This window comes from Bos indicus, chromosome 15 (assembly GCF_029378745.1).
Source record: "Bos indicus isolate NIAB-ARS_2022 breed Sahiwal x Tharparkar chromosome 15, NIAB-ARS_B.indTharparkar_mat_pri_1.0, whole genome shotgun sequence".
Taxonomy (NCBI): Eukaryota; Metazoa; Chordata; class Mammalia; order Artiodactyla; family Bovidae; genus Bos; species Bos indicus.
The window spans coordinates 14,354,393-14,382,321 of record NC_091774.1 but is presented as its reverse complement, the minus strand read 5'-3'; the positions used below and the strand labels follow the sequence as shown (position 1 = coordinate 14,382,321).

General features: G+C 41.1%; 1 protein-coding gene across 2 annotated transcripts in view; it reads right to left on the bottom strand.

The window, feature by feature from the left end:
• The window catches only part of MAML2 (mastermind like transcriptional coactivator 2), a 402,720-nt gene that overhangs the window by 285,948 nt on the left and 88,843 nt on the right, over nt 1–27,929 (bottom strand). The window contains exon 1 of one of the 2 annotated variants that reach the window (XM_070767568.1): nt 1,494–27,929. This exon is cut by the window's right edge and continues 25,341 nt beyond it. The exons of the other annotated variant lie outside the window; for it this stretch is intronic. Within the exon in view, the coding sequence (XP_070623669.1) occupies nt 1,494–1,526 (33 nt within the window). The 5' untranslated portion in view covers nt 1,527–27,929. The remainder of the gene's footprint in view (nt 1–1,493) is intronic. 2 annotated transcript variants of the gene reach the window in all.

Here is a 27,929-nt window from a genome sequence, read left to right as displayed (position 1 = left end):
CCTCGCTACCGTATCATGGACATGCCAGAAAGCTGCAGATTAGAGCTGGAAAGAGAATGTAAACAGCAATAAAATCTGTTTCAGACAAGGCAGCACATCTGGCTCGCACTTTCCTAGAACAGATGCACCGTACTGCTTGTGCCAGAGATGAATGCTCTTTTCTGTCGTGTTTTTGGTAAGCGAGCGTCCTGTCTCTGCTGCCGCTTTGGAATCCTGAGGGAAATGGCAGGAGGCCGCACACCAAAAAAGCACTTTGCACTTATTATCAAAGCAAAATGTCTTTGTTTCAGTAGGAAGGAGGCTGTGCACTATCCGAACTTGAATGCTATGGGCATATTCTACATGACACAATTTCTCTCTAGACACACAACAGAAGGCTACATAATTAACAAAATGATGCTAGAGCAGGAATAGTCTCCTCCCTTCCCAACAACTAAAAGAACTTTTGTGTCTGCTGTCTTTACAGAATAAAATACTTGAGATATTATCCTAAAACCCAAAACACCTCAAGTGCTTGAAATAGAGAGCAGAAAAGGCACTAGATCTCAATGCTAATGACTATGATTTTAAAACCAGCAAGCCTGTTATCTTCAAAATAAACATTTTTCTACCATTTCTTTTCTGCCTGGAAAATAAAGGTGTTGGCAGGTATCATTGCATCTCTGAACCAGAAATGACTAGTTCTTGGTCTCCATAGCAGGGGATTTTGAATAAGAACGAGCATATATGGAATTTAGAAAGCATAATGAATGCTCACTCTGAAACACCGTATCTTGAAACATGAAGAAGTACTTAACAAATGAGAGCGCTTTCCCAAACCCAAATAACCCTGAATAATAAAGCTTGGTTACCAACATCTCATTCATATCTTCTCAGGGATACTGCCCCAGGTGGCACTGGTGGTAAAGAATCTGCCTGTCAATGCAGGACACACAAGAGATATAGCTTGGATCCCTGGGTCGGGATGATCCCCTGGAGCAGGAAGTGGCAACCCACTCCAGTATTCTTGGCTGGGAAATCCCATGGACAGAGGAGCCTGGTGGGCTATAGTCCACAGGGTCGAAAAGAGTCAGACATGACTGAGCACACACACACACACACACACACACACACACACACACACACACGATCCTGAGTTCTCTGCATTTACCACACAGGATAGACTTTCAGCTGGCATCTTTGTTTTCTGTAGTGCCTTTCTTTGCAAGAAAAAGACACTAGTGCACCATCCATCATTTCTGCTAGATCATCTTCCCAAATCCCCGAGAACAGCACTATCTGCTTTTCTCTCTCTCTCTTACAGAGAAACCTCTGAACTGGATGCTAATATTTTGCAGACCAAGCATGAGCCAAAATGGATTAAAAAATCTAAGCTGGCATATCTGCATCAGTCTAAGGAGTTTTCAAAGGAAGAACTGCAGCGTTAAGCTGATTAGCGGAGCTGCTTCTCTCCCCTGCCCCCGCCCCTCCCCTAGCCCTGTATTTCACTTTACCTTCACTTCTTGGCCAGTCAGTAATTTTCTCATCCGCTGGGATCCTGCTTAAGTCCCATCTCTGTGATCACACTTCTCTCCAGCCCTCACGAAGCTTTGAACATAGAAGGGGCCTATAAATACTGTTGGTTTGTTTTGAGAGTCTTCCTAGATGGCCTCAGCCCATGTTAATCTCTACCTTCCTTAATGCCTTTGAGGTTTACTGTGTCTCCCACACAATTAACACTTTATTATTCTCAGCACTAAGAGTCCAGCCAGCATAACACATTTCATTTCTTCTTTATAACTGGTTCATGTGAGTTGGTTTTCTTTCTCAAATGAGATTGTCAGCTTCCGATGGATGAAGCTGTTTTCCATAATTTCTAGTGAACTGTTACACAGAAAACATCCCATAAATACTTTTTTCCCAATCCATAACAGCAGTTTTCATATAGCTTGAAAGTTTACGTAGCTTGCCAGTTGTATTATGGGTGACTACAGGTCAAACTTTTATATCAGAAACAGCAGTAAGGTCATCCAGTGGAAACCCCCAAATGGGATAATTTTAACAAATATATATGGAATGCCACGGCCAAATGAAAGGGACCGTTTCAGTCATTACTTGCAGGGTGGAATATCTAAATTCATAAAAAAAGAGCTAAGTAAATGAAGGAGGAGATGTAGGGAGAACACATAGTAAGAGGATGAAATTTGACTAACTGATCAAGTACAGGCCAAAATGGTTACAAAACTTAACAGTTCATTCCTTCATTCTTTAATAAAATAATCATTCATTGAGTCTGGCTATGGGTATAACCCATTTGGAAAATGATACAATCTTCTACAGTTTGTCCACTTTCTTCAAGGCTCACAGATTTGCACAGTTCACACCTGCCCATTGTTCAGAATGCTTGTGCAATGAGAGGAAACTGCTAAGCTGTTTATTTCAACCAACACTTTGGGTGCACCCTGACAACTCAAACATCTGTTTTAAGTAGAAACATCAACTGAGCCGAATTACTACATTGATAAAATTGCTCAATATTCTGCTTTGTTCTGCTTGTATGAACACAGCCTAATGTTTTCCATGCCACCAAATTAGTACTTAAGTGGCTAAAGGAACCAGAAGAGCTTTTGCATACTCCATGCCAGCTGTGCTCTAAAGAGAATTAGGCCTGAAATACCCTGCTCAGAGGACAAGCCATTAGTATAGGCTTTACTTGTTTCATTAATATTGAGGAGACAGGAAAACTGTTACTCACACTATTACAAAGTCTGATCTAAGCATTTCATGCTTGGACACCTCACCTAAGAAACCAGTGACGGGTTTGTATAAAGGGGAAGAGAAGCATTAGGCTCATCAGACACAAAACAAAACTGAGCCAAGGAACATTTGTGTTATGTTTCAAGTCAAACAGCACATTCTTTACTTCCTAGTGAGAGAAGATCTATTTTTTTCTCTGAGTGGCTAACCTCGAAGTCATTTGAGAGACCAGGGAAAGAGAACCCAATTTTGAACGTAATCTCCATGGTGAATCCAAGCCTGGTTGTCTCTGCAGTGGTATTTCTATGACAGCCATGGTTGTCACTGTTCTGAACTATCCCCCTGCCCCCACCCCAGAGAAGTTCAAGTTCAGCTCCTGGATCAATAACTCCTTTTCCAACAGTAGGTGTCATTGTAGCTACTACGGCTGCAGACGAAACTTCCATTTTAGATATGATATGTCAAGGCGTGCTTACTAATGCTTTTTTTTGTCCTAGCTTTATTGAGATGTAACTGACACAACATTGTGAGTGTTTAAGGTAGACAGCAGGATGATCTGATAAACATTTATGCAAAATGATTACCACAATAAAGTTAGCTAATACATCCTAACCTCACAGATACCATTTTTTGGTGTGTGTGTATGTGTCTGTGATGGGAACATTTAGGACTTACTCTTAACGACTTCCTTTTTTTATGTTTATTTTATTGAAGTATAATTGATTTACAATTTCATATAAAGTGCAACTTTCAATATGCATTTCACTGTTGTTAGCTACAGACACCATGCTGTACAGTTGATCCCCATTCATTCATCTTATAAGTGGAAGTGTGGACCTTTTGACCACCGTCACTCATTTCTCTCACCTTCTTAGGCCCTGGTAACCCCCAGTCTAGCCTCTGTTTCTATAAGTGTGGTAGTTTAGACGCCACATATAAGTGAGGTCATACAGTATTTGTCTGCTGATGAGCCAGAACCTACTAGAAGAGGTAAGACAAGAAATGTGACTTATTCAAGTGTCTGGAATGTACAGAGTCAGTCAGATAAAGAACTTGCTCACAAAATGGCGTAGAATATTATTGAGTCACTGGTGGAAGCTTCTTGGAGAAACCAAACTAAGCAGAAAGGAATTTAACCAGGGGTCTGTTGAAGGGTCATTGTCCAAAGGAGTAAGTAGCAACTCTGGGCTTCAGGAGCCTGTGGAAAAAACAGAACGAAAAGGTGCATGCGTGCCTGCATGCTACGTTGCTTCAGTTGTGGCCAACTCTGGGACCCTGTGGATCACAGCCTGCCAGGCTGCTCTGAGCATGTGATTTCCCAGGCAAGAAAACTGAGTGGGTTGCCATGCCCGCCTCCAGTGGCTTTTCCCAACCCAGGGATGGAACCCACGTCTCTTACATCTACTGTGATGGCAGGCAGGTTCTTTACCACTTGCAGCACCTGGGAAGCCCAGATGAAGAGGCGCTGTGGCCCAAGTCCAAGCTGGAAGCAGCATGTGACACCAGGACTAGACCTAAGAGGCCCGGACTGGCCCACCAGGGCTGAGGTGGGTTGACACAGTACAACTGCAATCACAGATGTAAACCATACTAACATCTTTAAGAATGTAGTGTGTGCTGCTGAGTCGCTCACTCATGTCTGACTGTTTGTGACCCCATGGATGTAGCCCACTAGGCTCCTCTGTCCATGGGATTCTCCAGGCAAGAACACTGGAGCGGGTTGCCATTAAACACTGGAGCGGGTTGCCATTTCCTCCCTCAGGGAATCTTTCCAGCCCAGGGATGGAACCCTCATCTCCTGCGTTTCCTGCACTGGCAGGCAGATTCCTTACCACTGAGCCACCTGGGGAGCCCACTTAAGAATGTCAAAACTGTTTTATTAAATACTCAAGCTCCCACACTTGAACACACTGATATGGCCTGGCCCAATCCTGATTTTCCGTAACATAAATGCTGTGCTATTCTTCCAGTGGCTGGCAGGTAATGTCAGATTTGGATGATTCAACACATTAGAAGGAGGGTCTCTAGACAGCAGATCACTGCGGTAAATTTTCTTCCTTCTCCTGGGTGATGACAGTGGAGGAGATGAAAGTGAATAGCTTCTGACTCTTTCTGGAGTCATCGCCAGTGCCACCATTTCTCTAGGGCAGCGCTCTTCAGAAAGCCAGGCACAGAATGCTGCAAACACTTTGGATATTGTGGGCAATTTCAGAGTAAAGGCAAATCCCTGGGACAGAATCAAGAACTTTGAAAGTTTTGGTTTTCCTAAAAACTGAGGCCATACATAATGTGATTGTACTTTTTCATGTTTAAGAGTTTACACGTGAAGTGTGAATTAATGCACTTTGAGTTTCTTTTATGTTTTTCACTTCAAGGTACCAGGGAATCAATAATAAAAAAAAAAAAAAGTCACAGGTTCTGGTTTCAAAATTCCAGGGCTATCATTTACAAGCTGTCCACATAGAGTTTCCACTTAGAGTCTGTTTTTTTATCTTAAGAAAATGGAATAATGGCACCTACATCTTAGAGCACAGTGGTGGCCACATAACAGCAGAATGATGGTCAAAGAGGCAGATAGATCAGTAAGTTCTGGAATATTTGTATCCCTCTCTCCCTGATCCCTCCCACAATTATGTTGACCTGCTCATGTCTTCATCACATTTCCAAGCTTCAGTTTTCTCATTGGTAAAATAAGAAAATCATTGATTCTGAACAGAGTGGTTGTAGGGATCAATGGAGATTAAGGGAATATTTTCTTGTTATTAAAAGCTTCACAGGCACTGTCATCAGGTACATTGTATGAGGACATATTAACCAATAACTTTTTTCTTTGTTGCTATATAGTGGTTAGATTTATAATCTACATTAAAGACCAAAGCTAAACAAAAGCTAAGAGTCTGTGCCTTAGAATGCTAAATCACCATTAAAGTAAACCATTTGGAAAACTCGATTAGCTGTTCAATTTTATACGGTGATGATTCTTTCCCCATGTTTTCCTCACAGACCAAAAAAAAAAAAGAAAAGAAAATTTGGTTTGTTTTTCACAATATAAAGAAAAGTTGATGAACTGTCTGTGTCAGTGTTATATATTTAGTGGATTTATTATTACTTTTGCAGTGTTTTGGCACAGCTCAATTTTAGATGCAATTACCACATTATAATCTTGGCAAAACCCACTGTTCCAAATAATGCTCTGATGTACAAATGAGTCTTCCTCACAAATGAAAATTGCCAAGGGAAAGGTACCGTTACAATATGTAAAAATGAAAAGTCTCATTGAAGCACAGAATAACTGTAAGTTTTACTTCAAAGGCACACACTATATACACACAAACAACAACAACAAAATGTTATAATTAAGATGTCTCTCCCGAAATAACACTCTGATATATAATAATTCATTGTAGGGTATGTAGGCAGGCTGGATCAAACAGCATCTCCCTACACTGTGAACTAGAAATATTAGACTCAAATGTGTTGAAATATTTCTGCCACTTTTTTTCAGAGTATGAAGATAAACACTGTGTGGTCAGAAGATTCTAGAATCATTTTATTATTGACACCATAAATTGGTGTGAGGGCAAGTTTTTATAAAAATGTGTGCTTATAAATAACTTTTAACTTCTATAACTTACAGTATTTTCCTTAGCTTCTAACATAAAGGGCTTCTTGCTGTAGTAGAGAAACCGGCTCTGAACGAAGGACAAACATCTATTAGATGATCCTTCTGGGCAGATAAATATGTACAGCTTTTCTTTCCAATATCTCCTGGATATTAATACAGTCAATACAACTGATACAACAGCATTTTGGAAACAACGTTGATGACTACTGCAGTGGTTCCCAGCAGGTGGCAATTCACTGCCCACCCCAGATATTTGACAATGCCAAACTCGAATCTAGTCCATCTAGTTGGTAGAGTTCAGAGATGGTGCTAAACATCTTACAATGCACAGGACAGCCCTCCCTGCCGCCCCTCCCGCCCCCAAACCAAAGGAAATTATCCAGTCCAAACTCTCAGTTGCGCCAAGGGTGAGAAACATTGTCCTTTGGGGTTTGTATCTCAGGGCCTCCCTTGTGGCTCAGCTGGTAAAGAATCTGCCTGCAATGTGGGAAACCTGGGTTTGATCCCTGGGTTGGGAAAGATCCCCTGGAGAAGGGAAAGGCTACCCATTCCAGTATTCTAGCCTGGAGAATTCCATGGACTGTGTAGTCCATGGGGTCGCAGAGTCAGACACAACTGAGTGATTTTTCTGTTTCACTGACAACATACCAGGTATTGCCCCTTAACACTTCTTTCCTGAGTTGGTAGCCTCGGATCAGTCATTATCGTGAGGGTCGATATCAGAGCAGGATCCAAACCCTTCATTTCTAGCTGGGATCCCGTAAACAACACAGGAACACAGATCCAGACCAATGAGCTCTTGGTTTGTTTCAAGCTAAGTCTGTGGAATTTTTTTGAAGTTCTAGTTTGGCTTTGTTCAGTCATGTTAGAAAGTACGTAAGTATCATGCTGGTTTAAACTAGTTCATCAGGCCTTCTTATGGACATGTTTTGGTTCAGTTACAGTTTGACATTTGGGTCTGTTCAGTTCAAGGTGCAGCCCATTCTGTGCTTCTGGATTTTGGCTATGGCCATTTGGTTTATGGCCTGCCCATATGAGTGTGCCTGAGTACAGAGCTGTGGCTTATCACCAGTGAGGGCCACAGAACCTTCTGTATTCCAGAGGAGTTAATTTGCTCTTGACTTTGTTTTGTGGGAGGACTCATTAATGCAAGCACCAAACCTAGAGTTTTTAGGATGCATGGACTCCCTACTTTCTGCACTTGGTATAAGACTCTAAGACTTCACTAAGAAAACTGGCTTATTTAATATTATATTTACGAAAAGGTACAGAAGTCTCAAATGCTTCCAAGTTTTCCTGAAACTGTTTACTGTGAAGAAAAAAGAAAGGAAAAAAAAGTTCTTAAAAATCTCCAGGGATTAAAAAAAAAAAAAAACCCATTTACTCTTATTTTGCAATGGCCCTGGTTGTGAAATCATCAGACCGAAAAATACTGCAGGCATGTTGAGGGTGGCTTTTAGTGACAAGATTTCCTTAAGGCTGTAAACAAACCAAATTCATTAAGAGAAGAAACAGAAGTGGCAGATTTCATCATAAAATGGAGAACACATTTTCCAGCTGAATTATAGATACAGCACAAAACGCGGTTGTTTCATTTTTTTAAAACCTCAGTTTCTGCAGGCTGAAACAGAACATTTCAATTGGCTCAGATCATGAAAGCCATCTGCACCTGCTCACAAAACAGCTTAAAGAAAAAAAAAAAAAGTCTGCACAAAGGATTTTAACTTACACAGACTGTAAGGATAGCCTCTGGTCCACAGGCACCCATAAAAGGAGGAGCAGTATGAAGCAAAGGAGATCATAATTTTTTAAAAACTGCCAATAAATAATCATCTACGATCAGTTTACAGCGTTATTTCTGTTTTACCTGTGGCAGCTCTACTTGACTGTTCTGGTTGTATGTTAAAAAGTTGGGCGATTAAAATTCAATTATGAGGGTTTTTCTTTTATGTAGCCTAGGGTTGAATGAATTACTGGCAGGAAACTTTAGCTCATGAACTCAATCAAAAATCCTTTCATTTGTCAGAGCTGCTTCCTGCCCCTCTCCTTTAAACATCTGCTTCTCCAGTTCAGGGACAAAACCAACTCTCTCTGTCCCTCCTTCCCTCCCTCTTTGTTAAAATAATAAGCAATCACCAAAAGTTCCCTTGCAAAAGTTACAGATTTTCTCTTAAACACACGCTTGCTCCCAGTAGAGTTTATTTAATATATCTTTAATAGCTTCCTTGTATTCCTCGCTTCCTTTCCGCTTTTAAATGCTGGAAAATCTCAAGCTGACAAAAGAAGACATTTTTAAAATGCGAACCTTCGCAGGGCTAAGCCCGGTCGGTCTCCAGGCCAATTAGCTGGGAGCAAGGCGGCCCGGCGGGGGAGGGGGCCGGCTGTCGGGAATCGCCTGCACTCCTTAAATGGCTGGCACTTCCTGCCAGAAAAGGCCAGCTCTGCACAAACAGAAATAGGGTGGAAAGAAAACAGGAGGCGTTGCTCAAGTTCCAAACAAGCTGCGCGTGTGTACGCGCGCGCCGGGAGGCAGCCCAGCCGCGGCGCGCGGGCCTAGCAGAGCTTCGGCCGAGGAGCCTACCGCCCGTTGGCATCAGCCTGGGGCTGGGGGGCCCCCAGGCCGCCGAGAAGGGGTGCCCGGCCGTGCAAGTCAGGGGGAAGGCGGACAGTGCCCTTGGAACAGCCAGCCTGCGCTGAGCGCGACCTAACCCCTCCGGTTGCCTGCGCGCCCTCCTTCTGCGCAGGCTTCTCTTTGGGAAAACGGAATTAGAGCAGACCTCAGTGACTAACTCTTTTGCCTAAAAAAATCAGGCTGGTTCTTCCTCTAGAGAAGGCTAGGTGAAAGTTTGTACAATCTGAGGGCAATGCTGCCTAATGATCGCAACCCCATTAAAGATCTTTTATTAATAAAATATTATCACCCTTTTTGGGAATCTCGGTGTCACCCTAGAGGGAAAGACCTATTTTAAGAATGCTTACCTAGAATTTATAAACATTTTAAACTGCACGAAATGATGCTGCTTTAATAAGGCATGGTACATAATACAACCAGCTGTTGTATCATAGTAAAGCTTTTGAATGTTTTCATATCTAAGCTATGCTTGTAATTCTAAAATTAGATAAAGAAGCTTCCGGTTCTTTTACCCTTCCCTGTTCCTATGGATGGAAGAATTTGAGCAATAGTGATTAGAAAATTACTGGTATCAAATCTGCTACAGTCAATACATTCATAATTCTTACATGTTGTAACAATTTACTCTTAAAAAAAAATGGGTTATGTGGTTAAAGCCATGTATTCTTATGTTAATATGAGTAATAACAACAGCTAATATTTCTGAGCCCTCACCATGTGCCAACTGTGATACAAAGTTCTTTACATGCATAATTTATTTTAATCTCCACAACCCCGTCTAGAACTATGAGTATGCACATTTGAAGAAACAGAGGTTTATATCTTTAATTTGCTGTAGTCCACAGAGTTAGTATGTAGCAAAGCTGTGACTTGTACCTATCCACCTGCACTCAAAGCAACCACCCATCCATCCATCCAATATGAAATGTCTATTATCTGGAAGACGCATTCAATCAAATAGATAAGACATACACAAAACATTTTTTTAAACTTATACATCTATTTTATCAAATTGAAACATAAGAAACACAGTATATTTTAAAAGTTCAGACATCAGAATAAAATACATACCTACTAAATAGTAGAAACAATAAATAGTACAAGAAAAAAAAAGCAAAAGGTCAAAAAAAAAAACAAAAAAACAAAAACCTGCTAACAAGAAATCCAATACTCCTTTGACATACAAAATCTAACATTCAAGGTATTTCTCAAAAGACCAATTTTTTCCCTTGAATTTCCCAAAGAATTTTCAAAAATAAATTCAGGGAACATTTGGGAATAGCAAGTTTCCAAAACAAAACGTGCATAGCTAGATTAGTTTGTCAGTTTTGCCATTTTCTTTTTCAGTGGAAAGTTCATCGGACAAATTACAATCTCACCCCAGACAGGATGTGAGAATGTTTTTGTAAATCACAATTTACGGCATATTAATGTCATGTGAAAGTTTTCCCAAACAAGAACCCACATGAAATTTGGTTATTAAACTTTAAATAAATCTGTTTTCATACCTATAAGCTTCAAGTAGAAATTACCTATAAATGGATTTTTAGATTTCTTTTTAGTTTAATTCCTGGGTGTGGTGGGCAAAAGGTTACATCCTTTATATAAACTTCTGCTTTGGGCTAAAGCCAATACATCTTTGTTTTGATATTTCATCTGAAATGCATCAAGTTGGTTGATTTACTTTCAATACGACCTTGCATGGGCTATAAAAGTGTGGTCCAATTCAACTATTTCTATATGCACGTCAATCACACTATCATGCTTAATTCTTTGCATGTCACATTCAACAAAAATGTGAGGGCTCATCACATCACCATGTACTAACTATGCTAAGCACTAAAAACACAAAAGTACATAAAACAGCCCTATACTGGAGAGAGTTCCTGAGAGACCCAGAAGTAAATTCATCTTAAGAACCGGATAAGTGCCCCAAATGAAGCATAACCCAAGTGTGTGGGACTCATAAGAAAAAGTGACTAATTCAGGGATGGCCTTCTCCTCTACAAAGCATCTCATTTATCCATTCCGCAAATATTTATTGGATTTTGAGGGATAAGCAGATATTTACAGGTGGGGAAGGTCAAAGAAGCATCAGATGCAAAATCGTGAAGTTCCGAAAGGGACTTCGAGTTCAGGGACGCGGGGGAAATACGTGCAAAATACAACGAGAGCACCAGGGCTCAAGCGATCCATCCTGTCCGGGTGTCAAGGAAGGCATCAAGACAGCAGAGGACTTGTGAACTCCACTCCTGTTGTCCACAAACTCCCCTTGTAAACCACTAATTCCAAAAGCAGTCGAAGGCACAGTACAGATTAAGCACTCAATCCCTTTAATATCAAACCAGTGAGAAAATTCCTGAGACATTTCATTAAGAGTCCGAATGCAGTCCAGTGGCCCTAACTTATTTGCTGAGGAACAAGGAAGCACTCCCACATGCACAGTAGAGAAAGTTCGGACCATACTCCCTTCAGCATCACACCCAGGAATGGAGCTACGCAAGATGGCTGAGAGATGGGGGTTCAAGGGGGTAAGTCTGCTCTGAGGACACCGTGCAGGAAGGACATGCACCCAGTTTGTCGATTAAGAACGGAGAACCACCTCCCTCAGACCAGCAATTCTCAGACTCTTCACCCTGTCTCAGTTCTGAATTCCAAGTAAAACAAGGACATGATTCATACCCCCAGTTGCTTTTCTTTTCATGTGTAGCATGATCAAAAGAATAATTATACAGAAAGAAATTCTGCAAAGACAAAAATTGCGTGTGATTTGCCTTACATAAGGACCTCAATGTGCTGCTGGAAACCTCTGATTTGTTCTGTTGACTGGCAGCTTCAGGTTACAAGCAGAGAACAGAGAGCCCTCATTAACATCTTCCTGGGCTCCAACCAACACAGAGTCAGCTCAACACACCACTGTGTCCTGACAAGTATATATCAGATTCAGACCGTGCAAAAAGAATAAACCTCAGTAAACAGTCTGATGACTTCTAAGTAAAGAGAGAGATGGGTCACCCACAGCTCAGTGAAGCAACCCTGGAGAAAGAACTTGGAGAGCTTGCTAAGAATTCTAAGATAGGAGTTCAGTGGCCGAAAAGAAAAATGTCACTATGCTTTTAAACCCTCCCACATGCTCTTGCCTAATGTCTCATCCTCCTCCTCACCCGCCAACCCACACATAGAAAGCCTAGATCAGACAAAATAAAGGGCAGATTTCCTATGGGCAAAGTTTAGCATTTTCTACTGGATGGACTGCCTGGCATCTGCTTTCCAGTTCATTTCAACCCGGTTCACTCCAACTCTTGTACACGCTGCAGATGCTCCTGCCCCACCTCTGCAGGACAGAAAGTGGCTGAAGAAAACCATTCGCTCAGGATTGCATGTCTCACGTTAAATTCTGCATCACTGATCTCAGGTGGCTCAGTGGTAAAAGAATCCACCTGCCAATGCAGGAGACATGGGTTCTCTCCCTGGGTCGGGAAGATCCCCTGGAGAAGGAAATGGCAACCCACTCCAGTGCTCTTGCTTGGGAAGCCCCATGGACAGAGGAGCCTGGCAGGCTACAGTCCAAGAGTTTGCAAAAAGTCAGACACGACTGAGCAACTAAACAACAGCCTCAAGTGCGCCATCAGTTCCGCCCTATTCCTAGTGCGTTTCTCCGGTTCCATTCACTCTGTTGTTCTCCTCTATGACTGTTCCACATCTTTTTCTCTCTCCTCAAACCTCTAGCACTTTCTGCCCAATTCTCAGTCCCAGTTGCTGGATTACCTTGAATTCTATTTCACTGAGAAAATAGAAGCAAACAGAACTTCTACGATCCCCCCCGACCCACCCCGCAAGACGTAATAAGCCCTTCACTCATTTTTATACCTGCCTTCTCCAGTCTGGCCACCTGTGGCTACTGATCGCTTGAACTGTGACTAGTCCACATTGAGATGTGCTTTTGTATGTCATATACACAGGATTTTGTAATTTTATCAATCATGAATGTAAAATGTCTCATAAACAATTGCTTTCTATTCAGTACATGTCTTAATAATTTGTATATATCAGGTTAAATCAAAGAACTAAAATTAATGTTTCCCTGTTTGTGTTTTCAACATAGCAACTACAATTTTAAGATTACAGCTGTGGCCCACACTGTTCTATCGGGCAGTGCTGCCCTGTTCTCTGCTGGGACTCCGAGGGAATTGTCAGGCTCTCAGCTGAAACCAAGCCACCCCTCACCTCTCCCTGTGCATTCAACCCTTCCCTTTCTCCCAAGCAGGGCCTTCTCTCCAGCAATTCTCTCTGCTTTCTTCAACAATTTATAATTGAATCGTTCCCATCACATATAAATATGCTGCTTTACCTCCTATTATTATAAAGACCCCCCCTCCCAAAAAAAACCCCAAAAACAAAGAAACAAAAACTCTTGACCACACATCTTGATCTGGTTATCACCTTATCTCTATATAGCAGAACGCCTCAAAAAATGTTGTCTATACTCACTGTCTCCAATTCTTCTAGTTCATCTCCTATGAATCCACTTCCCTCCCCATCCATCCACCAAAACGGCTCCTGTCAAGCAGAGTACACAGGAGCTAGCTGGAGCCAGCGGTTAAATTCAACAATTTTACAAGCTTCCTCTCAAACTATAGGTAGCTTGATGGAAGTATTTACAGCATGGAAATTGGTACATACTACAGACCAGAAGAGCTGGTTTATTCAGAGCAGCTCTGAATGAAAATCATGACTTTCACCAAGTTTTATAATCAATTATCAGTCCTCAAATTATCTAATTTATTGGTAGCATTTGACAGGGACAAACACTCTCTCCTTAACTTCTTTCTCTACTTGTGTTATGGGGCACTGTCTTCTCTCACGTCTTCTTCACTGACACAGTTCTTCTGTCTCCTTTGCTAGTTCCAGTTCATCTCTCTGACCTCTAAGTACTGGAGAGTCTTAGCACTCAGTCCAAACATCTCTCTTTTTTTTTCCTTAGTATCACTGGATATACGTCATTTATTTCTCCTATTGCTTTTATCACTATAGTATAATATAAAGCTTCTAATCAAGCATGTTATGGTTGTGTTTTTGAGCTCAAAACAGTTCTAGATATCAGGTTGGTTTAGTAAACAGTAACCAAACAAACATCTTACAACAGGCTTTTCCTCATAAAGAGAATAAGATAGTCAAAGGATTTTTACTTTTGTAAGCTTGCTTTAATATTTTGTCTAATTTTTTTTCTAAAAAAATCCCCAAAAGATATAAGGATGGTGAATGGCCTCCAGTTACCATTATAGGTTTGTTTGTTTTTGTTTAAGCCAAAAAACTATCTACACTTCTTCTCTGGTGTTTTTAGTCTTGTGGTCCTAAATACCCAAATGTACACCTTGAACAGATCTCACCCATGAATTGCATCCAACCTATCCCCTGCCTACTTGACATCTTCTAAGTTGTCTAATTGGCATATCAAACTAAACATGTCCAAGATAAAAATTCTAATTCTCCCTCCTCCTTCTTCCCCTGTTGGCAGACATGATGTTTCAATAATATTCCTCAGCTCAGTAAATGACAGTTCAGGCACACAGCCACACAGGTTGAGTTATCCTTGCTTCTGCACTTCCTTTGACACCTGACATCCAACACATTGCACTCCTAAAGTTCTGTTTTCAAAACACATCCTCTCTTACTTAGAATAAGAGCAAATCTTCCCAGTGGTCTACAAAGCCCTACAAAGTACCCCTGCTACCCCTCTGACCTTATCTCCCACCCATCTCCTTTAGCTTCCTCTGATCCAGCTGGAACATCTGTGTCAACAAAGATGCTCCTGGCTCAGAGGCTTTGTCCTTGCTGTTCTGCCTGAAAGCTCCTCTCCCAGATGGTCACATGGCCTGCTCCCTGACTTCCTCCTGCAGAACCAACCAAAGTTAATCCCCTCCATGGCAATTAATCCCCACCAGGCTTCCCTGGTGGCTCAGAGGTTAAAGCGTCTGCCTGCAATGTGGGAGACCTGGGTTTGATCCCTGGGTCGGGAAGATCCCCTGGAGAAGAAAATGGCAACCCACTCCAATATTCTTGCCTGGAGAATCCCATGGACAGAGGAGTCTGGTGGGCTATAGTCTGTGGGGTCACAAAGAGTGACACACGACTGAGCGAGTTCACTTCACTTCATGGCAATTATCACCTTATGCTACACTATCTTCACCTGTTAGTGTATTTTATCATCAGCCTAGCCTTAGCAGGCATATTATTTGTTTTTCACTGCTGTACACCTAGCATCCATCAGAATGCTTGGCATATATTAAAAGTTCAGTCAGTGTTCGTTGAATGAATGAAAAACTGATGTCATATTACCAGCTTTGGATCCTCAAGAAAGCTCCTGTCACTTTCTGTTCTGTGTGAAGTACCACCTGATGGACACATCTAGAATGGCATAGTATTTGGCTTCTCCGCCAGGCTGCCCTTGCATACAAACTCAGTAGTGAGGGTGAAACAGTGAAATCTGACTCAATTTGGAATTAACAGTGATAATGACATTGCAAACTGTTTTCTTCTAACATTGCCTTTTTAAACGAGGGATTTCAGGGATGTCTTAGTCTGAAAGCCTTTCAATATCATATCAGGAGTACATGGAGGAAAAACTCTGATAGCAACAAGTGGAGTTATCCCTAGGACCATGGCCTTGGGTAATTTGTGGAGAGGTGGAGTGGGGGGTGAAAGGAACATAGGGGACAATGAAACGTGCCAAAGGTCTTAATAAGAAAATAATCTTTACAGACGACACATACTTACCAATGGTGATTTTTAATAATGTTTATGTTTTTGTTTTTTTTCGGCTGTGCTGTGCAGCATGCAGAATCTTATTTCCCTGAGCAGGTATTGAACCTGTGCCCCTGCAGGAGCAGCTTAGAGTCCTTTTTTAAAAAAAAATTTTTTTATTTCATGTTGTGATAGTTTTGGGTGAACACCGGAGGGACTTGGCCATACATATATGTGTATCCATACTCCCCCAAACTCCCCGCCCATCCATGCTGCCACATAACATTGTAAGCTTGGAGTCTTAATCACTGGACTGCCAGAGAAGTCCCAGCAATGGTGATTTTTACCCTGTAACCCCTCTTTCTTTTCTGCCATTGATTTGCACAGAAAACCAAGGTTGAAGTTGCATAATGAAAACCATATCTCCCGAACCCCTATCTCTCAAGTAAACTAAAGATGATGGGGACAGACAAGAGGTGATTCTCATCCCCATCGCCTCTGGGATTTTCACAGGGGGGAGGTCTCTACGTCTCGACCTAGAAGTCAGACTACATGCCGCGACTCATACATGGTTAGCAGAAATGTGCAGTACCATTTTTTTCTTCAATATACTGGGATAATTATATAGGTAGGCCTGAATGTTAATGATCATTGTAACATTATTTTTATGAGGTATTATACGATCTAAATTCTTGTTTTATAACTGAATTTTGGGACTGTATTTATAAATGGGAACATGCCTGCATTGTGATTACTATTAATTAGGTTTCTAGTCAAGCCCAAAAGCCAAGTTGATTTTAACTTTCTATGGTGGGAGGAACAATCAGTTGTGATTATTCCTTTGATTTATGAAATATTAGGGGTTCCTTCTGGGGAAGGAAATGGCAACCCACTCCAGTACTCTTGCCTGGAGAATCCCATGGACAGAGGAGCCTGGTAGGCTACAGTCCACGGGGTCGCAAAGAATTGGACATGACTGAGCGACTTCACTCACTCACTCAGGGGTTCCACCACAGTTGAAAATGTTTGAGAAGCATCAGTGGAAAAAATAGGCTTCTAAATAAGGACAAAACAGGTGCCCGGTAGTATAGGAAGAACTCTCCTAGATGTGTGGCTTGGCTGATATCCATTCTGTCTTATAGACTTTAACCCATAAGTTATGTTTTTTGTGTTGTTAGGGAATATGTGCTTTTCTCCCTTATTATACACACACACACACACACACACACACACACACAAAGACATATGCACTAGATAATGATGTTAACAAACATTTACTGAGTCCTGAAAACATACTACACGCTGTGTTGAGCTCTCTGCATAATGTAATAGTTACTAGTTACCTCCTCCATGTGAACCAAGCATTTTACATGTGTTCTATTGAATCCCCACAAAAATGAAAGCAAACCCTCAGGTAACGCTGCTTGCAGGGCACTGTTCTCAGCCGTTTCCCTTTCCTCTCTCCCCTTAGATGCTCAGCACCGCTGTGAAGTGGGTACCGGCATCGTCTTCATCTTCAGATGAGGCAGCTGAGGTACACAGCCAGGATGAGATTTGCCCAAGGCTATATCAGCTACAAACAGTACAGCTGGGATTTAAACACAAGCAGTCTGGTTTAGGTCATGTTCTTAGTCAAGTGGACCTTGCTGCCCTTTCATAGCGACCTCGAGGCAAGAGTCTTTATTACCTCCATCTTCCAGATGAGGACCCACATGAAATCCTCTGCACAGGTTGCTCAAGTAGTAGGCAGAGGCCGGATCCAAGATGAGGCATAATGTGAAAGCCTGGGTTCTCACAACACTGCACGCCCACTCTCACAACTCCCACTATAATATCTTATCTCTTTAAATGAGTACTTAGTTCCTCAAAGTCTGCTGGTGTGCCTTCAAATTATTTTGCATAATCCCCCAACCACAGAAATACCCAAGGCTCTGCCTATAACAGATATTCAGTATGGGAAAGAAACTCATATAAAGAGTGATTTTGCATGGAAGGCAAAGATGAGAGGTAAAAAAAAAAAAACCCATCAACACCACAGCTTCCCTTTGTTTCTGAGAAAAGGCCTACGAAAACTGACTTTGATTTTCTGGATCTTCCTTTGCTTTGCACCACTAGAGGTAAATCAATGCTAAAATAACTATAGCCACCCTCCAGAGATGTGCTGATTTAACATGACAAATGCCAAGGAATTTAGACATTAAATTGATCTTGGAAGCTAAGCTCCACTTCTTTAACTCCAACAGAAAAGGAATCACAAAATTCACAAGGAGTAGAAATCTTCCTATCTGGATTATAGGTGGGGCTTGTCATTTACTAAAGGCAGATACTTATCTCCAGTGCAATCTTGTTTACCAACCAAGCAGCTAAGGCCATTGTTCCTGTAATCAATGGAATGCTGCCTCTTTATAATGTCATTGGCGGGATTACTGCTGGCAGCACAGGATAGATTGGCCACCAAAATGTGTCTAAAAGGTTTGGAGGCTCTTTTAATATCTTTCTCTTGGTTGAGAAGTAAAACCTGGAATGTAAACCCTATTTCCCCTCGAGAAAATGGGCAGCTCTTCCAGCACATGTTTTAAATGATTTATATCATCTGACAATGGAAAGGTAAATTCTCTCACAGGATTTATGGCACGATTCTCGGCCATCTGAGTTTTGTTGATTTCACCTTGTCTCATTGCTCAGAGAATTACAATTAGATAAAAACACCTCATGTCAAGACATCCAATAGCCCCAGCACAGGGCATGGTGACTGTTACAAGCATGTTTCTCTGTGAAAATCACCAAAGATTATACATAGCTACCATGCCATCCAGCTACACACATTTTGACACTTTCAGACATATTTAAGGAAGAGATGATAAACTCTTTAACAAGGTAACAGGAATAAATACAATATGCTGAAAGAATCATCCAAACAAAAATTTTTTTTTTTTTTTGAGATTAAAACTCATGTAGGAGTTGTGAAGGAATTTTGACAGGTCCTCTTAAGATTATTTTAAACACATCAGTAAATTTATTTGAGGTTAAATAACAGCAAAAATCCATTTACAAAAACAAAAATAGTCTTTTGAGACTGTCACTCAAGATAAAGTTTGACTTAATCTATGCAAATAGAGATAGCACTTTCTAGAAAGAGTTATAAAGTCAGTCACACACAAACCTCAGTGGTGGCTCAAAAACATCCTTTGTTGCCGGACGTGAGAAAAACACACTCGCTTCTAAAAAAAGCCATAGGAAGGAAGTGGAAGAACCTCGGGGGCGAGTGGGAGTGTGAAAGGAATGCTGGAGCTCTTCCTTTTTTTTTTTTTTTTTAAACATGTAAGCTTGCTGTGGTCCTTAATAGTAGGGCAGTAGCTCAAGGGAGCAAAGTAAAATCTTTGTGATTTTTTTTTTTTTTTCCTATTCTGTAGGTGTACTATCAGCCAAATAGATTTGAAAATCCTGATCAAAGTAAGTTGATACTCTGGCATTAAATTGCCCCAGGGTTAAGATGTTTTTCTAAAAAATCAAAGGAAGTCAAACACCTGCATTTGATTCTCATTTCACACATCTCAAAACAACTTAGATTGCCAAAAAAGTATTAAAAGTCATCCAGGAGGGAACACAGGTAAGCAAAGCCTTGTGCTGACAATTTGCTATGTCACACAACCAGCTGTATCTGTTAGGGGAGAAACTGAAGGCTCTTTTGAAAACACAAATGTGGTCATGCCCCTCCTTGCTTAAAATCCTTTGATACCTTCTCATTGTGCTAAGGATCAACACAAAATGATCAATACGACTTACAGAGCTCTTCAGGACCTGACTGCAGCATAGCTGTCAAGCATGTCACCCGAGCTCATATGGGTTGAACGCGTCTTATGTTCTCAGCACAAAAATTCTTTCAGTTAACCCCACAACAATTGAGGTGGAGAGTCTCATTGCTCCCATTTTTCCGAAGAGGGATTAGAGAAGTTGAGTTACTTGCCGAAGATCATGAAGCTGGAGAATGCTGACATCAGACACTGTTTACTGAGGAAACCAATATCCATTCCCGATCCCTTCTCACTGGGCTGCCTCCAGGGTCACAGCTGGTAAATCTACATTCTCACTTTTCCAGCTTTCCTTACTATTTGGGTTGTGTTCTGGCCAATGACACACAGGCAGAAGTTCACAAGAGGGTTTCAGAGAAGCTTCTAACTTTTCTGATAAAGAACTTGGCATTGTACACCTTTCCCTGCCCTCTCCCTTCCAATGGCACCGTCATGCCTAGGACCACTTGAGACTCAGACAAGACGAAGTGATACCTAAAAAAGCCTGTGATGAACTCCTGAGTCTTGCACCAATCCTGAACTGTTTATTTTCAGTCTTTTTGTTTTGTGGGGACAATACATTTAGATTATAATTTATATCCTCCCCGTTTTCCTGGCTCAAATGGTAAAGAATCTGCCTGCAATGCAGGAGACCGGGGTTTGATCCCTGGGTTGGGAAGACCCCCTGGAGGAGGGCATGGCAACCCACTCTAGCCTCCTTGCCTGGAGAATCTCCATGGACAGAGGAGCCTGGCGGGCTACAGTTCATGGGGTTGCAAAGAATCGGACACGACTGAGCAACTGACACACACACAGTGTACTTGCCTGGAGAATCCCATGGACAGAGGAGCCTGGCAGGCTATAGTCCATAGGGTCCCAAAGAGTCAGACATGACTGAAGCGACTTGGCATGCACGCACACACAGCCTCGCCAACCTCTAAGTTCCTCAAAACTACCATGTTCTTCCTGCCCTCAAACCTGTACTCTTTCCTCTGCCTGGAGGAATTTCCTACTTATCCTTCAGATCTCAGTTTAAATATCATCTCCTCAGGGAAGCCTTTCTTGATCTTCTTACATCTTCTAGACAAACTCTGTTTCACTTCAATTTATTCACAAAAACCTATACTTGCCCTCTACAGCCATAATCACAATTACAAACAAATGAGTATTTAATGCTCATCTTCCCATGCTACTTGGTAAGCTCAGGAGGTGAAAAATTGTGTTCTGATTGGACAGAGTAGGCCGTCAATATGTATTTATTCAATTAATCAATAAATATCAGCTAGATATTTATTCTTGAGCTAGACATAAGAGGTCATTCATCTTCCACAGCTGAAACCACACAACATGCCAGGCTGGAATATGTCTTGTTAGACTCTATGAGCTGCCATAAATCTCTCAACAGAAAGGAAGGAGGAAAACTGAGCTGCTGAGGCTGAGTGTGAAGACAGAGGCAATCCCAGTAAGAAAGAAAAGAATGCTTCCGGTCCCAAGACAGTGGTAGTCCCAGAAATAGAGAAATACACCCAGAAGAAAACAGTAAGAGCAGGATGGGAGCTGTGAATGAAAGCAGGGAGGGCCTTGTAAAGACAATTTTCAGGAGGCCAAATATAGGCACAACAGAGTATTTTCTGCAATCTCAAATTTTGCATTAGGCATTTTGGAGATTTTCCTGGGAAAACATATCCAACTTTACAGTGGAGTTGTAGGAAAATGTTTCAGTTTATATAAACTTGTCTTATTACCAGATTTCTGTAGCCCATCTATTCCGTAAGCAAGAGGTAACTGGTTTGCATCATCGTTTTAAAATCACAGCTCTTTGTGTCATCGTAACACTCTCTCATCACCCTGAACTTGATCTTTTTATACTCCTTTCTCCTCCATTAGGGGCTTCCCCGGTGGCTCAGTGGTAAAGAATCCGCCTGCCAAGTAGAAGAACAGCCTTGATACTCTACTTGGGTGGGGAAGATTCCCTGGTGAAGGAAATGGCAACCCACTCCAGTATTCTTGCCTGGGAAATCGCATGGATAGAGGAGCCTGGCGGGCTACACTCCATGGCATTGCAAAAATGTCGGACACACCTTAGCGTCTAAAATAACAACAACTCTTCCATTAGACTATAAACTTGAAGGTAGGAATCTTGTGACTTGTTTAATTTTGGATTTTCATCACAGAGCAAGTGCCAGCACAGAACATGAATTCACTCTATTGTATTATAACGAATCAACAAAATGCATAGGGATGTCAGGCATTTGGTAAATATACATCAAATCGAATCTTTGATACATGACTTGGAATTGTGTCCCTTTCAAGGTATTTTGTTCGGTGAACATAGTTAAAAGAGCCTACAATCCACCAATGTCTTCGTTATATATAGAAAAACTAGAAAGGAGTCTGAGTTTTCGAGACAATATGAATTGAAATGGCAATCTTTGTAGCATGTGCATACCTCAAGTACAAAAACAACTCAAAACTTGCAATTAAAAAAAAAAAAAAACCTACAAAATTTCTCTTCTTACCAATTGTGACCATCGTCTATTCTCTCTTGATTCTGTGTCCTGAGGGTGATGGGAAAAGAAAAATGTAAGAAAGAGAAGATCGAGATGAAGAACAAAGACCATGAAAGGGAGGGTGAGAATTGGAGAAACAACAGAAAATATAAATAATGGGTAGTCAATTCTGCCTTATATTCTCTGGTCTGATAAAAATGCATGCAGATTCTAATTTTATGGCCTACTCAAACTTCAGAAGTTATTTAAAAAGAAATTAATTTAAAGCTAAATGCCTTTGATTTTTACAACCAACATGCTTGCGACTTTTGCATCTTTTAGTCCTGTTCATTAAAACCATCAACCAAGTTCTAGAGGTACAGAATACCCTTAGTTGATGATGAATACAATCTATTTCCTCATTTACAGAAAGTGAAACTTTTTTTAGTGTACATCATAATCTACCTGTGTCATAAATATGCTGTTTCATTTGCATAATGTCCTAATTAAATACATGTTGATATGAATTCAGTTACCTGAGTGGCTTGTAGAAATGTGAATGGAATCAAGTCCTGATATGGGATATGACAATGACAAAAAAAATACTGGTAGTGAGAAAAAAAAGGTTTTTTTTTTAAATAGCTGAATTATTATTTTCTAGTTTAAAAAAGAGTGAAACTGAAAGAGGCAGCTTGAAGAAGTTTACACGTGTTTGAAACCCACATCCTGTTGTTATCCACTGTGCTGGCACAGAGGAGCTGGGAGGTGAACGTTCTCAATAGGGTCCCGTTAGCTCTTATTTGCAGAAGGCTCCCCCCAAAAAGTCACATCCACGCTCACGCCCCCTCCACATGGCTGGGCAATGGTCCAGGCATTACCACCGAGGAGCCTCATTTACTGAGTAAACATCTAAGCCCAAGAATACAGTGGTCTAACTCAGTGAGCTTAGACCTTAAGTTTAAAAGATTCTCCATGCTTCATTCCAGCCACTATCAGCAAATTCCAAATCACCCATGAGCTCAGGCCCATCGGCCTAAGGCTTAAAAGACCTTATAATTATAACCAGAGAGGGCTAATGGCAGTCAGCCGCTGAGAATAAGAGCAACATTAGTGTACCCAGACTTTTGTTCCTTTTTATTTATTTATTTGGTTGAAATGCATGTGTGGTTGCTTCAGGCAGATGTTGGTATCCTAGCCTTTTGTACAGGAAGCTGTAGAAGGAGGACGGGATGACTGGTAGGAAGCAGGAGGAAGGCTTGCTGGGTGGGAGCAGAGAATATTTTATAGGCCAAATTACATTTTTTATTGTTTTTGGCCCAACAATTTAAAAACAAAAACACTATTTGTAACTCTGTTCAGCACCGCTTCAAAAGGGTGAAAACAATCCTAACAACCTGAGAATCCAAAGAATTGCAGATTGTTGTTTTAAACTTTAAAATGGCTGTATCTTGAATTTCCTCCTTTATGTTATTCTATTTAACAAGCACTGACGCTCCTAGGCTACCGCATGTCTTTTTAATTTTCTAAGAGGGGACTAGCCCTCTTCAAGATGTTCCACCAACTCAGTCCTATTTTCCTCAGATGTTTCTTCGTTTGCTTCTTTTGAAAAGCATGTGTTGATAGACTACAGGGACTTGATTAAGATTTATTTTTTAGACAGTGTTTTCCCCTTGCAACTGTGAGCCGGCCTCACTCGGATGGGAAACCAGGGCAAATGATTCTAATGCACTTTCCTCCAAGCTTCCATCTCAATAACCCTTTAAAATGAAAACTGTAGAGAGTGAAATGAAAAATTTGTTTGCATCTGGAAGCGTTTACACATGGAGGTGTCCTTTAGCTTCAGTTGTTTGTCTAGAATTTCCATTTCTGAACCGACTTTCTCCAGTGGGGGTGCCGAAGACAACTGTTGGCAAACTCCTTTTTTTTTTTGCAAAAATCCAGAGGCTCCTTCAAACTTAATCAGGCTGGAAAGGCTAACCATGACTCATAAGATTCCCCCGACACACACACAAAGTCAGAAGTCAGAACGAGAGCCAATCTGTGATTGCCCAGAGCGGCCACCGGCTTAACTGACAAGTCAGCGTATTGTCATCAAGCCAGTTTCCTGCTTGGAAGACCTTGACTCCTCTTAGCAAAGGTGTCAGCACCTCTTTTACCGAACAATCTCAGCATGAATGACAGGGCCTGAGTCCAGCAGAAGATGTCTTTAATCTTTTTATGGTTCAGTATAAAGGTTACCTGAAAAAAAGCCTTAGGATACGCTTTCAAGGTACTGACTTCTGATTTTTTTTTTTTAAAACATCAGTGTGTCATGTTTGGATTTGATCATTCTTTTAAAGAAGCAGGGAAGAAGAGCTGCTGGACATCCACAGAGAGAGTGTATTCAGCAAAACTTCCTATATGTTGATGTTTGGTAGAAACCAATGCAATACTGTAAAGCAATTATCCTTCAATTAAAAATAAATAATAATTAAAAAAAAAACAAACTTCCTATAGCCCTAGGGACACCCGTACACATTCCTAAAGGCTTGTCAATCAAAGGACTCTTCTGAAATGCAGGTTCTGACTTGGCTTGGGTATGTGGTCACTCTGTGTGGTGTGTTTGTGTTGGGGGCCACGTAGAACAGTCTAGAAGGATGGAGGTAGGAAGAAGAAGGAACAAGAAGAGAGGACATCTCAAACTGGAGGTGCCCCATGAGACCCAGATGATGCTCGAAAAACAAAAGTTTCTTCACGAACGAAGAGAGTGGCAGACACTCTGCCACCCCACACCCCATTTCCAACGCTCTTCTCCGTTGCCCAGCTCTTCGTCCTACTTTGAGTGACAATATGGCACCTGGAGTTTGAGACTATGAGAGAAAGGAGAGGAGCATCACAGAGATACTGATACTGAGCCTTGATATTATTGAGCTACTCAACCAAATACCAACAATGACCTATCTCCAGAAATACGGTAAATGTGAGAAGAAACATCCCTGTTTGTTTTAAGCACCACCAATCAGTGTTCAGTTATTTGCAGCCTCCCATTTGAGCACGCTCCGGGAGATGGTGAAGGACAGGGAAGCCTGGCATGCCGCCAGTCCATGGGGTCACGACTGACCAACGGAACAACAACAAACCCTCCCCCCTCGAAAAAAAATGGATTTGGTAGGGGCAGCAGACCAAAGAAGTTTTGGGGGGACTTCCCTGGTGGTCTAGTAGTTAAGACTTCACCTTCCACATGAAGAAAAAAAAGTCTTAAAAAAAATTTATTCTCAGAAAACTTTGTGGGGAAAGGACAGCTTTGAAAAATTCAAGTGAAGCCTAATATTCTTTAGAAGGTAAAACCAATTTATCATATCCTGCATGTGCGAGCTTATTCCCTCAGTCATATCCGACTCTTTGCGACCCCATGGGTTGTAGCCCGCCAGGCTCCTCTGTCCATAGGATTCTCCAGGCAAGGATACTGGAATAGATTTCCATTTCCTTCTCCAGGGGATCTTCCCAACCCAGAGATCAAACCTGGGTCTCCTGCACTGCAAGCGGACACTTTCCTGGAGCCTCATAATTTGTTTCAAACTTTTATGTCTGCAACAACTTAGCATAATTACACCATTCCCTAGTTCATGACATTTATTTAGAGGAAGGACAAGACATATCATATAATTGTTACTATGCAATTGCTTTTCTTGACTGCATATATTTTTACCCAAGGTTCTAAACTTATTTTTCTGTATAAGGCAAAGATATCAGCTAATGGGATGCTTGGCTTATCCTCCGTCCTTTTTATAATACTGGACCACTATCAGAGAATTTTAAGAGAAATGTAACATAAGGAATGGAAAGGGCAAAACAGTCTTATGTGGTCACTAGCAACGTACATGATACTGCAAGCTACTTCAACTCTGTGAACCTCATATGGCTCATTTATAAAATCAAGAGTTGAATTAGGTCATTCTTTCAGTTTTATGTTCTAAAAAGTTTGATTATAAGCAACCAAGTTGTATAATCACAGACAACTGTATAATCCTTTTTTTGACTAACAAGCAAGATGTCATATTTCCAATCCACCACCATGAACAAAAATTTAAATTTTAAAACTTATATTCGATAGAGTCAGAGTTCATAAAAATGAATGACATTCTCTGGCTCAAAGAGCCACTTCCCTCCTGATTGATGATTCTCTGATAGTGTTTTCAAAAGGTGGTCTATAGTCCTTGCATCTGGCTGGGTCCCACTCAAGAGGTAGTACTGGCCAGAATTTCTGGGATGTCACTCAGAAATCTGCCCTGTTCACCAGCATCCTGCGACATGCTGACCTACACCAAAGTCTGAGCACCACTAATTGGACCTAAGTGTCACTAAAAGTGAAATTGAGATGTAAGTAGACTAAAATTATACAGAGGGTGTGATCGTCAAGGGCTCTGCCTGCCAATGCAGGAGACGTGGATTCGATCCCTGGGTCAGGAAGATTACTCTGGAGAAGGAAATGGCAATCCACTCCAGTACTGCCTGGAGAATCCCATGGACAGAGGAGCCTGGCAGGCTACAGCCCATGGGGCTGCAAAGAGTCAGACACGACTCTACATATGATGATAAAACAAAAAGCTGTCACACATTCAGCTCTTTATTTTTCTAAATGTGCTGACTTAAAGTAATTTATAATGTTCTCATAGATAAGATTAAACTTGACCCTCAATGCATTCTCGATTGCATACTTAGAATTCATAGAAATCCAAGTAAAAAAACTTCCCCCAGTATTCTGATTCCTGCTCATTTTGTTTCCTCTTGTTTTTCTCTTCCTGTTATCATTTGTTTTCATTTAAAAAATTCAATCCATGTTTTAAAAACCCTTGTTTTAATGCTCTGTTTCATCTGCCACCCCAGAAATGGCAAGTTTTTGGTTGCAAGTGCCATATTCTTATGGTTTACTATAATCTCATCTGCCTGCACTTTCTGGCTTGTTTTCAATCCTGTTATCCATTAATAAACCAAAGACTTTGCATTTACTTTGCATCTAGTGTTTATAGATCTTTACATGGCTAAGTATGACAGTAATCACTATACTGCTCCTCCAGGAGTTCAACGTTTGAAAATTCCTATTCTAGTTTGTGTATTTTATTGGATTGAGTATACTATGGTATTATTATGTCTACATAAACAATTTACTTCTCCAGAGTACTTTATTCACCCTAAGATTAGTTGTACTATCACAACTTTAACCAATTGTGGTTTATTCAGTTTTATCACAAATCAGTAAAAATAAAATGTTCTGTAAAATCCCATGTCTAATTCAGGTATGTTTTGAATCTACTTCCTATGGCTGCTAAAAGTTGGAGCTAGAACTGTAAGAGAACAACACTGCTTGCTAACGTTTCAAAGCCAATAAGACCATTTGAAAGGCAAGATAAAACAAACCAAAACAAACACATTGAGTAAAAAAAAGGCTGAAGCCCTTATAATTCCAACAATTTAAGAGCGATATTAGTCATTGTTATTTCATCACAGTAATATGTTCGGCATTTCTAAAGTGTTTCTCAATCAAAAAATCAAACTATTAATGACTCATCCAGAATGCCATAAAAGGAAGTCGGATGTCCACTGTGAAGGATGAAGACCACAGAGGCAGATGAGCCCACTGTGACCTGCATTCCCCCCAAGGGAGAGCAAAGATGGTGCTGAAAGAAGCGGAAAGTGGAGTGGGGTTCTGAGAGTTCACACACCTGTAAGCACAGCAGAAATGCCTTCAGTCTGTACTTTGTCTCTGCAGGTGTGGAGGGAGGCTGAGGTGGCACAAGAACACTTGGAGTAGGCAAAGTTGTTGGTCTCATTAAAGTGAAAGCGAAGTTGTTCAGTCATGTCCAACTCTTTGTGACCCCATGGACTGTAGCCTACCAGGCTCCTCTGTCCATGGGATTTTCCATTCAAGAGTA